Raw genomic sequence first — 14,025 nt, 5'->3', positions numbered from 1 at the left:
TCATTTGACAGCCTACTCAAAGAATCAAACTCAATCTTTTGCTGATATTTGACCTGGAAGAAAAGCCAACGAGGCAGGTATTATTTCCCGTATTCTGTGTGTGAAACACCGAAACTATGAGACATGTTCCAAGCTGCACACCTCCAGGAAGGAGAAAAGGCTGGCAAGTCGTTTGCCTCTTTCCAGACTGCTATGTGCACTCCTGTTAAAAGCAGCAACATCACGTTTTATTATCACTGAGTGTTTACAGTTTGTCAGAGTAGGTGAGCTCCACTCACACGTAGTCAAGAAAAGTGAAAAGGACTCTTTCCTAGGAAGAGACAGTTATTAGTAACGATCCATGGGGACAGATGAAAAGATGTCACAAAGCAGCCACGGCTCCTCCCAAGGATCACAGCAGCCCGGCGGTCCAGTGATGACGGCGCTCTGGCCCCTGTACCCCGCGGCAGCACCTGTCTCAGTTACCAGAAAGAGAGGGAGAGCCCGGGATGGGCTGCTAGAGAACTGTGTGTGGCTTCACGGCGTGACCTTATGACACCTTGTGCACAATGCTCACAGGCCGCGCTGACGTCCAGATCGGACACGAGGTACCTACCCGATCACCAGGAGAAGTACTGTCGTCCAAATTATTGAGGGCATTCTCCACTCGGGCCAGGCGGCCGGACAGCGACAGCAGAAGGTTGACCACTTTCTCCAGGTCCCCAATGAACATGCGGAACTTGTCGAACTCGTTGGGTTTGCAGACATCTTTGGCAATGGCCTCCACCTCGTCCCCAAGGGCGCTGTTGGCTTGGATGTCTTCCAGCAGGCTCTCCCGGGCTTCCCGAAGCACTTGCAGCTTGCGACTGATGCTCTCAATGAGTTCCTGCTGTGGGGACACAGGGTGGCATGCAAACACCCATGAGGACGGCCCCAAGCTGGCATCTGCAGCCGTGGTCACCGCTCCCATGCTCTGAGATAAGTGACCTGTGTGGAATTCAGCTGAATGGGGTAAAGGTTTACTTTGCATCAAACAACAGAGGACTTATAAGACCAGGGGAAGGATAACAGCTCCTGGTTAAGTCACTGGCATTTAGAAATATACATATATATATATATATATATATATATATATCTAAATTAATTACATATATTATACATATAATATATAATATAAAATATATATTATATAACATAACATATATTAATATAATATATAATTAATATATCATATTAATATACTAATATATTTATATATGATATAATATATCAATATTTATATAATTAATATATCATATTTATATATTATAATCAACATATTAATATATTAATATATATTTCTAAATTAAATATATATATTATTTATATATATTATTTATTTAGAATATATATAACATGATCATTTTACCCATTTTTAAGTGCAACACTCTGTGACATTAAGTATATGTGCTGTATGACCGTCATCATTACTAGTCTCTGGAACTTTCTCATGATCCCCAACTGAAGCTCTGGCCGTTAAATACGAACTCCCCATTCTCCTTTCCCACTAGCCCTTTAAATGATTATTTTTGAGGTGCTTGGGTGGCTCAGTGGGTTAAGCGTCAGTCTTTGGCTCATATCATGATCCTGGGGACCTGGGATCAGGCCCTATGTTGGGCTCCCTGTTCAGCAGGGAGTCTGCTTCTCCCTCTCCCTGTCACTCCCCCTGCTTGTGCTCTCCCTGTGTGTCAAATAAATAATTAAATAAAATCTTTATTTTTTAAAGGTCAAAAATAAAAAATAAAACCTATAAATTGTCCACCCTCGTGAAGTGAAGCGGTGCCATATGATCTGACTTGAGTGGCAAGATTAGCTGCCTCCTTTGTTATATTTGGGAAGAGTTATAGGGATGGCTCTAAAGAAGTACAATGTGTGAACCCCGCCCTGGAAAAAATTACTTTCTTATGATCACGGACATGTTTCTGCCATTAGGTCCACCCATGGCGGCCTGCAGGAAGGACACACTGAACTGCTAGCGCAGCACTGCACACTTGGAATGAGCTGATCACACGGCAGTTTTGTCTCAGGATGAAGCATTGACAGAGAATCTCCATCCAGCATCTGTGTGTGCATACACATATATAAAAATAACCCCCCAGGGCAGCCCCGGTGGCACAGCGGTTTAGCTCCGCCTGCAGCCCAGGGCGTGATCCTGGAGACCCTGGATTGAGTCCCACGTCAGGCTCTCTGTATGATGCCTGCTTCTCCCTCTGCCTGTGTCTCTGCCTCTCTCTCTCTCTGTCTCTATGAATAAATAAATAAAATCTTTAAAAAAAATAAATAACCCCCCAGACCTCAAAGGCACAGGATTCATCAGGGCACTGCCTCTTCTTGGCTCAATGTGCCTCAGGCTTATCAGCGCCCCTAGACAGCCGGCAGATTACAATGGGAAGCAGTTTTATTTTTTCAAAAGATTTTATTTATTTATTCATGAGAGATACAGATAGAGAGGCAGAGACACAGGCAGAGGGAGAGGCAAGGAGCCCGACGTGGGACTCGATCCCAGGACCGCGGGATCACGACCTGAGCCAAAGGCAGGCGCTCAACCACTAAGCCACCCAGGCGTCCCAATGGGAAGCCGTTTTAAAGGACAGCTGTCCTCAATGCTGATCAATCAGCATGGTTTTTCTCTTAAGACAGACCACATGGAATTTATAAATTGCTTTAGGCTTTTTTTTTTCTTATAAAGATTTTATTTTGTTTGAGGTAACGAGAGAGGGAGAGACAGCTGGGGAGAAGCAGACTGCCCACTGAGCGGGGAGCCTGACATGGGGCTTGAACTCCGGGCCCTGAGATCATGACCTGAGCTGAAGGCAGATGCTTTCCCTGACTCAGTGGTTTTTTCAGGTCAGCTTCTAGCTGCTCAGGATGCGAAGACATTTTCTTCCTCAGTCACTTAAAACTGTATGCATCTACATTACTTTGATGTTTTGTCTCCGAGTGTGGGAATCTGAGTGTGCCTGTGCCTGCCTATCTGTGTGTCCGTGTATCCAACTTATCTGGCGAGATGGTTTAAATCAACTTCGAATGCCACAGCTAAGATGGCTCTTTTGCAGATATTCATTACTTTATGGAAAAGCACAAAACAGATTATAGGGATGGAGAACTTTCCAAGTTCTTGCCTGAAGCCAACCCTAAGCTGAATGAATACCTCAAGTAATTCAGAGGATTGTGGATGTATGAGGAGCCCTAGCCAGTGTTCCTGGTAATTCTTCAGTGTCATTATTCTTTAGCAATTACCATAACAACGATTTCATGCCAATGCATGAAAATGTGCCTTCAAACCTGTAGTATCAGCTGAGCTAACTTGAAACTGGGTGTTCTGGAAGGAGCCCAAATTCCTTTGATTCCTTTATATGCCTTACATAAGTTTTTATTAGAAACACCCTCCCCTTCTTCCTTAAAGGGCCATTATAAGCAGCACAGACGTGGACTTGCAAAGATCTTGGGACAAGGCCTGACCCAGGAGGCACACGCATCAATCCCTCTCAGCAGCAGCCCGGGTGCAGGAGGCCTAGCCCACCACAGAGGAACCTCAGGCAAGCTCATCTGCGCCTGTTCTGCAGCACGCGGCGTTCGGGGAGGCCTGGGTTATAGGGGTGAGTGGTGGCAGAGGCCGCAGCTGCACTGTTGCCTCTCACCTCTGTTCTGTTGGTCCCCACATACCTAACTTCTGTCCCACTCCGTGGGGGAAATGAAGTCTTTTCTCTCTGGGCCTTCTTTGCCCACCTCTTGGCTCTAGGGAGAAACCATAACCCTCTCAGATTCCAGACTTTGACCAATGAGTGTGTTTGGTCTGGTTCTCCTAAAGAGTCCCACGCCTCAAGCAGGGCGCCTTCTGAGCAGTGTGCCTGGGCCGCCCCAGGTATAAAAAATACATTCAGCCTTCCCAGTGTGATGCCTTCAACGAGACACCAGAATTCCCTACCTGCTTCCCTGTGAAGGGCCCTTCATTCTCTTGCCTATGTCCTTAGTCTTCCCTAGCGCATGGGGTCACTCGATTCGGCTCCGTGAGCACGCAGCAATAACTGTGATCATGACAGCCCAGGTCACCGTGGAATGTCTGGTACTCTTGCTGTTCTAGACCCCAAATCCCACGGTGTCTAGAAGGTACACCTGGCCCATCAGGTACACCTTCACAGCGCTCACTTCCTCTTCTGCCCCTGTGCACACTTTTGCCCAAGCACAGGGCACAGTGTATTTGTGGGTAGTGGAAAGAAGGGTAGCAGTCACCTTTGTCAAATCAAGCCAAAAACCAGGATTCCTGAGTCACTGACACTGCACAGAACTGTGATTTATAGCATTTGCCATTTATGGTGAAATTGTTCAACAGGTGCATTTTGAACAAAATGTGTCCATTGGCTTAAGAGCTTAATCATGGAGGGTGGGGCGGGGGCAGGCTGTCAGGCGGTAAATTCAATTCATAGGGACTCCTCTCAATCCTGAAGCAGCCACAGGAAAGGAGGCGGTGGCCCAGCATCTCGTGCCTCCCAAAAGCAAAACAAGAAAGTGCCACATAACAGCCCGGGTGGCTCAGTGGTTGAGCGCCTGCCTTCAGCCCAGGGCCTGACCCTGGAGACCCAGGATCAAGTCTCACGTCGGGCTCCCTGCATGGAGCCTGCTTCTCCCTCTGCCTGTGTCTCTGCCTTTCTCTGTTTCTCATGAATAAATAAAATCTTAAAAAAAAAAAAAAAAAAAAAGAAAGTGCCACATAGGGCATGCTGTGCCCCAAATTCATCACAGCAGGAGAAACAAGGGCATGTCGGGAAGAGCACAGTCACCTATATCTAGGGTGAGGATGGAATTAGAAATGTACCAATGTACATTTCTTCTACTTTTATGAGAATAAGTAAAAACATTTTTGATTCTTTATTAAACAAACAAACAAAAAATGCAACCCTAAGCCAGATACAGGGCCTCTAGAAGTCCCAGGACCAAAATGCTAATCATTTCCTTCGATTCCTTTAATCAAAAAGCTACTGTTGGGCAGCCCGGGTGGCTCAGCTGTTTAGTGCCACCTGCAGCCCAGGGCCTGACCCTGGAGACTCGGGATCGAGTCCCCCGTCAGGCTCCCTGCATAGAGCCTGCTTCTCCCTCTGCCTGTGTCTCTGCCTCTCTCATGAATAAATAAATAAAATCTAAAAAAAAAAAAAAAAAAAAGGTACTGTTTCCCAAAACACTGAAAGTAATTTTTGTTTCAGCACGAGTCACGGTATTTCTTCTATTATATCTGAAATCAACCAGCGGCATTTTTAAACCACTACTGACAGAAGCAGACTTCCAGCATAATTTTTTGCAAAGATTTTTGTTAAAAAAAAAAAGTATTTTTTAATGAAAGCTCTTTTCCAAAGTACTAAGCATAGGAAAACATTCACAAAATGCTGGTTCCCTCCTTTTGTCTTCCTGGTAGCATTTAAACCAGCTCCAGGCCCTGGGAATAAACAGTATGTGGTGTCCTCTGGGACAGACCTTCTTTGGCAATTTCTTCATCCCTTTAATGCTGAGGGTTTCCTATTAAAAAAACAGGTAAGCAGCACCTAGCTGGCACAGATCTGGCGTGCTGACACATCATGAAGGTTTCAAGCTAACATAGTAGTGATGACACTGACACGGATAGCGGTAATTCTGTCCCTACTATGACCTCATGACTACTCACTGGTCCCCGACCTCATTCTGACTTCATCTCCAATCCTCCATTCCTCTTCCACACAGCTCCAGCCCCTGGCCCCTGCTGCTTCTTCAACACATCGTGAGGCTCCTACGTCAGGACCTTAGCACGGGCTGGTCCCTGTCCCCACAGCACCCCTAGGCACCCTCAGGGCTTACCCCTCACACAGCAGCACCCCAGGTCACCGTTCGGTAATCAGCTCATTGGGGCCCTCTCTGTAATCACATTCCTTTGTTTCACTCCACTCCTCACTCTGTTTTCATTCTCTTACCATCCAATGTACTATGTTAAGGGCTGGCAAAATCTTTCCATAAAGGGCCAGACAGTAAAGATTTTTGACTTTACAGGCCACACGGTCAGGTGCAAGCACTCACCTCTGCTGCTGTGGTGTGAAAGCCACCAGAGAGCATACAGAAATGGATCTATGTGGCTGTATTTCAATATTTACAAAAGCAGGTGGTGGGCCACGTTTGGCCCACAGTCCATAGCGTGCTGACCCTGTATTGTATGGGTGTTTTTATGTTGGCTGAACACAAGCTTCCCCTCGGGTCAGGGAGGGCTCTATTCTGTTTTGTCTCCTGTTACGCCCCCAAATGCCTAAGGAGTTCTTTGAGTTAACAAATGATACTTTTTGGTTGACAAAGCACTTTATAACCACTGTTGGGATTATGATCATCTGGTTACAGGTACTGGAACTTGATATTCAAAGAGAACATGTGACTTGGTGGAGGGCACACAATTAAGTCCCTAGATCTTATTTTTATTTATTTTTTTAAAAAGATTTTATTTATTTGAGAGAGAGAGAGAGAAAGAAAGAGAAAGCAAGAGGACGAACATGGGGGAGGGGCAGAGGGAGAATCAGGCTCCCCGCTGAGCAGGGAGCCTGTTGCAGGACTCCCATCCCAGAACCCTGAGATCATGACCTGAGCTGAAGGCAGATGTTTCACTGACAGCCACCCAGGCGCCCCAAGTCCCTAGATTTTAAATGGGATACAAGGGGATCCCTGGGTGGCTCAGCGGTTTGGCGCCTGCCTTTGGCCCCGGGGAGCGATCCTGGAGTCCTGGGATCGAGTCCCATGGGGTCCGGGCATGGAGCCTGCATCTCCCTCTGCCTGTGTCTCTGCCTCTCTCTCTCTAGGTCTATCATGAATGAATAGATAAATAAATAAATAAATAAATCTTAAAAAAATTAAATGGGATACAAGGGTCATATCAAGTTGAAGTTTGAATGAGACTAGTACCCACTTAATATGACCTTGGATCTTATTATACAAAGATGGTAAATCAGGAAAAGGCCCAGTTTTGGAATAGTAGGCTTAACTACAAAGGACTTAATGCTATTGCCCCAAACATCATCGTCCTGCACAAAAGCTAAATGCACATGCCCCTGGACATGTGGAGCAGGGCCCACGCTGGGAGCAGAGAGACGAGCTCCCCCTGCCTACCTACGAACATGCAGTCATTGACAGTGGGCTTTCCTACCTTCTTCACCGACAAGTCATGGTCCAAGTCGCTCCCCGAATCCTCTTCTGGCTCCTGCTGTTGCTGTAGGTCCTTCATCTTAATCAGCAACTCGGCCTTGGGGGCCGATGTACTGTAATAGGTGGAACTGGTAGCAAGGGACAAGGCCACTGGCACGCTTGGCTCCTCTTTCCTGGGGAAAAACTCAGAACTTCAATCAGCTGAGACGATAGGTACAGAGGCCCCCTTCCAGCCCACAGCCTGCCCTGTGACATGCTAACAGTGGTGCTAACCAAAAGATGACAGCCAGGGGCATGAGACAGCCAAAGGGGGAAGGGGAGTAGGTGACAATGTTACAACTAGAAAATATTTGCCAAATGGACACTCCTAAAGTCTACAGAATGCAGCTTTTTAAAAAGGGGAAAAAGTCAAATAAGCAGAGATGTCTAAAAATCTCCCCCCAGGAGGGAAGAGAGCAGAGGGATGGTTTTCGCCAGAAGCCTCACATCTACAAGGACTAGATGTGCACAGTTCTGTGTAAGTGGGGCCATGGGACCCCAAGTGCAACATGCACCTTTTTACTTGCAGCCATGTCTGCTCCCTTTGTACTTCTGTGCTGCATTTCACCGGCACTCTCACATATTGTCAGGTAAGGGTGCTGATGGACAGGGCGTAAACAAACAGGACAAACATAACCACACACACACCGGTGTGGGCAGCTGTGAATGAGACAGTGTGCAAAGGACATGCCTACCAAACCAGCGGCCACGTAATCCACTTACTGCGCTCCATCACCAGGAACAGAAATCCTCCATCATCATCATCATCATCATCATCATCATCATCATCATCAATCTTCATTATTAACATTTGAGGCTGGGTGCTTCTTTGCTATGAGGGTGTCCTGAGCACTGTAGTGTGTTGACAGCCTCCCTGGTCTCCACCCACAGGATGCCAGGACTACCTCCCAGATATGACAACTAAAAACGCATCAGAAAATCGCCAGCTATCCCCTGGAGGGACACGATGTCCCAGCTAAGAAGCGCTGTCTTCTGAGAAAGGAGCCTGTGGGCATCACTCCGAATCACAGTGGCCCTGAGCCAAGACAGCACTGGAGCTGTGGTATTTTCACATCTTTGCCAGGCCCCAAAGCTGGCAGCCCCAGGAAGGGGCCTTAGTGGCTCCTTTGGGAGGGTCACAAAACAACCAAAATGTGCTGGAAAGCACCGGGCAGGGCTTATGGAAATCTGCCCCCCAAAAGTTATCATGAAAAGAAATCTACAGATAAGCCTCTTGCCCTTTTAAGCCTAAGAGGGCAAGAGGGCAGAAGCACGCACGGGCAAGCTGCAGAACTGAAGACAAGTGTACTTACTTCTCCTCCGTGGTTCTAGGAGAGGGGATTTTGGGGAGCAGCTTCCTCCGCTGCTGGGCTTCCTCCAGGAGGTGCTCGTCTTTGGGGAAGATCCCCTCCATCAGGTCCATGGTGGTTCTGATCTTCACACTGGGGTCCAGGATATCGGCCAGGGACTTATCCTTCCCCACAATCTCCCGGGCCAGCTCTTCTGACTTGAGGTCTTCAGCTGTCCTCTCTTTGGCCTTCACGTAGCTGAGCCCCGAAGGAGAGGCCCCGCTGTCCTTGGTGGGGGGCGCTGGGGTGCTGGGCGGCTGCGGCTCGGGCTCAGCGCCCTGGCGGCTGTACACGCAGAAGCGTGAGTAGGACTGCTCCGACGTGCTGAGCGTCTTGATCTGGTCTCTCTCCAGCCCGCTGGGCAGCGCGGGCAGCTCGGCGGTGCGGGCCAGGCCCTGGCGGCTCTCCTTCTCAGGCTGGCTCTCCGAGTGCACAATCTTGATGGGCACCATCTTCACCGTGGTATTGTTATCGATCACCCGCTCAATTCTGGGAAGAGAAGGAAGAGCCATCTGCTGAAAACACACAGTGAGCCCCGCACAGGGTGCTACCAGGGATGGCAACCGGCTGGTCCCTCGCCTCCCCGGACGGCTGGAGAACGTGCTGGAAGGAGCCTCTAGGATCACACGGCCCAGGACAGGGAATGGAGGTGGAAGAGGCCCTGTTTCCGGACCCAGATTCCATTTTCAAAGTCACCCCCACACCCACCTACCTAGAGAAGCCTAAGGGTGTATCCCTGGGCTGAGAGGCAATGGTTTAAAGCTCATTTTCTTGCTGATAATAGTGCAAATGTTAACAAGTTACATTTTCTACTTAGTTATGCTTTGTTTGGTCGGGAAGCCTGCAACACTTATTAGGCTTCTTTCACGAACTATCCTCACAGCCTCTGTAATGCTCAAAGCAGGGCCGGCGCACACCCACGGGGGCCTGTGTGGGTCTGGGCCACGGGAAGATTTCTAGAAAGAGTGGTCGTGTTTTGAGTAGACACTGAGCTCCACCCATCCCCCGGCCCCAATCTGAAGCTTCCTCCTGTGGTGTGTGCCCTGGGTGTCACCCTCCACCTGCCTGCCACCTCTCAGCACTGCCAGCCATGCTTCACACGGCTTTTCACACCAGCCACATATGGATCTGGCGGCAAAGACAGGACACTTTGCTTTCATTAGTATTTAAGTGATTCACTAAGGACACACTTTTCCTGTAAAAAAAAAAGGGGTGGTGGTGGTGGTGGCAGCTCATTCAGGTCTTGGTCTCAGGGTTGTGAGATCGAGCCCCACATGGAGCCCTGCACTGGGTGTGGAGTCTACTTAACATTCCCTCTCTCCCTCTCCCCCTCCTCAATCCTGCTCACACATACTTTGCTTCAAAAGAAAGAAAGAAAGATTAATAAAAAACATTTCCCAGTGAGAGTAGCTGGGGTGCACCCCACAGGACAGAGAGAACACGGAACTGGTCAGTGTGATGGGGCTTCATCTAGGAACCCTGCACACTGTGGATGCCCTCAGCTACACCTTGTTGGACTGCACCCCAGGGACCTTGTGGACCAGGGCCACTGGGACAAAAATCTGTTTCAAGTATTTAAAATTTTTTTAAAGATTTCATTTAGGGATCCCTGGGTGGCGCAGCGGTTTGGCGCCTGCCTTTGGCCCAGGGCGCGATCCTGAAGACCCGGGATCGAATCCCACATCGGGCTCCCGGTGCATGGAGCCTGCTTCTCCCTCTGCCTGTGTCTCTGCCTCTCTCTCTCTCTGTGTGTGACTATCATAAATAAATAAAAATTAAAAAAAAAAAAAAGATTTTCTGTTTAAAGAAAAAAAATAAAAATAAAGATTTCATTTAGGGATCCCTGGGTGGCGCAGCGGTTTGGCGCCTGCCTTTGGCCCAGGGCGCGATCCTGAAGACCGGGGATCGAATCCCACATCGGGCTCCCGGTGCATGGAGCCTGCTTCTCCCTCTGCCTGTGTCTCTGCCTCTCTCTCTCTCTGTGTGTGACTATCATAAATAAATAAAAATTAAAAAAAAAAAAAAAAGATTTTCTGTTTAAAAAAATAAAAAATAAAAATAAAGATTTCATTTAGGGATCCCTGGGTGGCACAGTGGTTTAGTGCCTGCCTTTGGCCCAGGGCGCGATCCTGGAGACCCGGGATCGTCCCACGTTGGGCTTCCGGTGCATGGAGCCTGCTTCTCACTCTGCCTGTGTCTCTGCCTCTCTCTCTCTCCGTGTGACTATCATAAATAAATAAAAATTAAAAAAATTTAAAAAAAATAAAGATTTCATTTATTTATTTGACACAGATGGAGAGAACAAGTAGGCAGAGCAGCATGCAGAGGTAGGGGCAGAGGGCAGAGGGCGAAGTAGACTCCTCGCTGAACAGGGAGCCTGACGCAAGACTTGATGCCAGGACCCAGGGATTGTGACCTGAGCAGAAGGCAGACACTTCACCGATTGAGCCACACAGGTGCCCTCCGTTTCAAGTACTTTTAAAGGACGGATTAGATAAAGAGAGCCACCTGCTGGTGCCCAGAAGGGAAGGAAAAAACAAGTGAAAACCACAAAGCCAAAACTCCAAACTTGTTTCTAACTTAGTGGGCCTAACATCACTTCTACAGGAACACCTGGGTGGCTCAGTGGTTGAACATCTGCCTTTGGCTCAGGGCGTGATCCCGGGGTCCTGGGATCGAGTCCCACGTCGGGCTCCCTGTGTGGAGCTTGCTTCTCCCTCTGCCTGTGTCTCTGCCTCCCTCTCTGCCTCTCATGAATAAATAAGTAAAATCTTAAAAAAAAAAAAAATCACTCTACAGTGTGATGCTAACAGACCAAATTTTGTGTAGCACAAGGAACGTTCCAGTGCTCTATATTAAATGCTCCCCCCATCCCCCGCTCTTTAACTGGTGGCTGGGAACACAGTGTGTTTTTTCCCGTTTACTGCAGTGTACAGGCTAAAATAATTTCGTATTGTCTTCTCTCCTCCAGTAGAAATTACTAGATGTTTTATCTAAGTATTCACGTACAGTCCCCCCAATGCCTTTTTTGTGAAGAAATTTTAAAAGGCGAGCTTGGTGGAAAATACCATTTAGATGTGCTAAACTTCAGAAGGAAACTTTTGGCATTTTATTTAAGCAAAGACAGAGAAACAAGAACCCCTCTTCATTCCTTTCATTCCACACTTAGAAACCTGGACCACCTATTATTTATTTCTTTTTTTTTTAAGATTTTTTTTATTGGAGAGAGAGAGAGAGAATGGGGGGGGGGGGTTGGAGCAGAGGGAGAAAGAGGGAGAAGCAGACTCCCCTCTAAGCAAGGAGTCCGACATGGGGCTCAATCTGAGGACCCCAGGATCATCACCTGAGCCAAAGGCACTTTAGTGACTGAGCCACCCAGGCACCCTGATTTTTTTTTAAGTCAGCTGTACACCCAGTGTGGGGCTTGAACTCATTACCCTGAGATCAAGAATCCCATGATCTGGGACACCTGGGTGGCTCAGAGGTTGAGCGTCTGCCTTCAGCCCAGGGCATGATCCTGGAGTCCCTGGATCAAGTCCCACATCTGGCTCCCTGTGTGGAGCCTGCTTCTCTCTCTGCCTATGTCTTTACCTCTCTCTCTGTGTGTCTTTCATGAATAAAAAAAAAAAAAAAAAAAGAATCCCATGATCTCCCAACTGAGCCAGCCAGGCTCTATTACTGACTTCTAAGTCTGCCCGTATTTATTTTCCCGCACTTGTGGAGAAATGATTTCCAGGGCAGGAAGACATGGAAAAAAGAACACAATGAGAACAAGTCCTTCACACACCGACATATACTTTCCAACAAAGCATCTCTTCCTGGTCCTTTCTAAGCATAAATGCTCTCTCCTCTAGAAAAGTGTCCAGACTTCTACACCGGAAAAGTTGGATGAATGTTTACTTCAAAATCAGGGGTAAAACACAGCAGATGAGACCTTACCACAACTGGATCGTATCAATTCCTAATCCAGGGCCGCCGGGTGGCTCAGCAGTTTAGCGCCGCCTTCAGCCCAGGGCCTGATCCTGGAGTCCCAGGATCGAGTCCCACATCAGGCTCCCTGCATGGGGCCTGCTTCTCCCTCTGCCTGTGGCTCTGCCCCTCTCTCTCTGAGTGTGTGTGTCATAAATAAAATCTTAAAAAAAAAAAAAAAAAAGTAAGCTAACCTAGTTTTAGGACAGGAGTTGATGCCCCCGCCCCCTTTTTGGGCATGAATGCCTGTTCTGGAATTCCTGAGTGAGGAGGGCAGCAGCATGCACCTCCTTTGCTTTGCATTCCGGCTGCAGCTCTCAGCACCTGGCACGCAGGAATTGCTCAAAAGGTGAGCAAAGGCGGGAGTCTGCCCCGCACCCTGGCCCGAGCTCCAGCAGGCAGCCGGCACACGCGCACCGTGATCCAGGGGTAACTGGAAGAAGGGGAGACCAGACAGAGAAGGAGAGAAGGGGAGCAGCTCGTACTCAGGAAATTAAAGTCCGCAGAGGGCCGGGCAAGAACAGTATCTTGGAGCTGAGCTCAAACGACAGGCAGGGGAGGAAGGCCAGGCCCAGGCTCGCTTTCCTTACTGACCGTCGGTGGGGGAGCGTGGACACACAGCAGGGCTGGGCCCGCGGGGCCCTGGGATTCCACGCTCTCACACCATGGTGTAGCGGCAGACAACACCCGGGCGAATGGGGAGTAATTCAGAGCACTACGGGCGATCTCCTGGGGAGCAACTTTCGAAGGCGGCACGGCCACCATCTGCCTCACCGCACTTCTAGGGCAGAACAGGGAGGGCAAATTTGGCAATGGGTCCAGATACCGACCAGAATCTAGCTGTCTGAGCACTTCTTTTTTTTTTTTTTTTAATATTTAAAAAAAATTTTATTTAATCATGTAAGAAAGAGAGAGAGACAGAGGAGAAGCAGGCCCCATGCAGGGAGCCCAACGTGGGACTCGATCCTGGATCTCCAGGATCACACCCTAGGCTGAGGGCGGCACTAACCTGCTGAGCTACCTGGGCTGCCCTTTTTTTTTTTTAATTTATTTAATCATGAAAGAGAGAGGGAGAGAAAGGAGAATGAGCACTTCTACCACCAGGGACATGGCCCAAGTGATGTGGTGGGAAACCCTGGCTTCTGCCCACTAGATGCCGGGAGCAACACTCCCTCTTCTGCTGTGACATCTAAAACATCTCCACAAAGCCCGATGTCCCTGGAGGTGAAACTGCCTTCCCCCAGGTTGAAAAGCACTGGTCTAGAGAACAAGAGGAAAATTCTCCACCTCTTCCATTTCTCAGCTCTTCAAAGGCACTCAGGGAGGAGGAAAACAGTAAACAGTCAGTGCTCTTGACTGGCCAGTCCCTGTTGGATGACACTTATCACTGTCTCAATGGCCATGATAGACAATCCCATGCCTGCACTTCTAACAGCAGCACCATGCAATATAACACATGTTTCGTCTGCTTTAATTAAATGTGTGTACCAGCTTGGCTCTT

General features: G+C 48.4%; 1 protein-coding gene across 2 annotated transcripts in view; it reads right to left on the bottom strand.

Annotated features, from left to right (window-relative positions):
- The window catches only part of SHROOM2 (shroom family member 2), a 143,501-nt gene that overhangs the window by 4,845 nt on the left and 124,631 nt on the right, over window positions 1–14,025 (bottom strand). The window contains exons 7-9 of one of the 2 annotated variants that reach the window (XM_038586792.1): window positions 8,520–9,044; window positions 7,169–7,340; window positions 596–868 (exon numbers count right to left, since the gene is read on the bottom strand). In XM_038586792.1, coding sequence (XP_038442720.1) covers window positions 596–868; window positions 7,169–7,340; window positions 8,520–9,044 — 970 coding nt within the window. The remainder of the gene's footprint in view (window positions 1–595; window positions 869–7,168; window positions 7,341–8,519; window positions 9,045–14,025) is intronic. The other variant, XM_038586793.1, reaches the window with a different exon arrangement.

This window comes from Canis lupus, chromosome X (assembly GCF_011100685.1).
Source record: "Canis lupus familiaris isolate Mischka breed German Shepherd chromosome X, alternate assembly UU_Cfam_GSD_1.0, whole genome shotgun sequence".
Classification (NCBI taxonomy): Eukaryota; Metazoa; Chordata; class Mammalia; order Carnivora; family Canidae; genus Canis; species Canis lupus.
The sequence above is the reverse complement of the archived record's forward strand: the minus strand, read 5'-3'. Positions and strand labels throughout refer to the sequence as shown.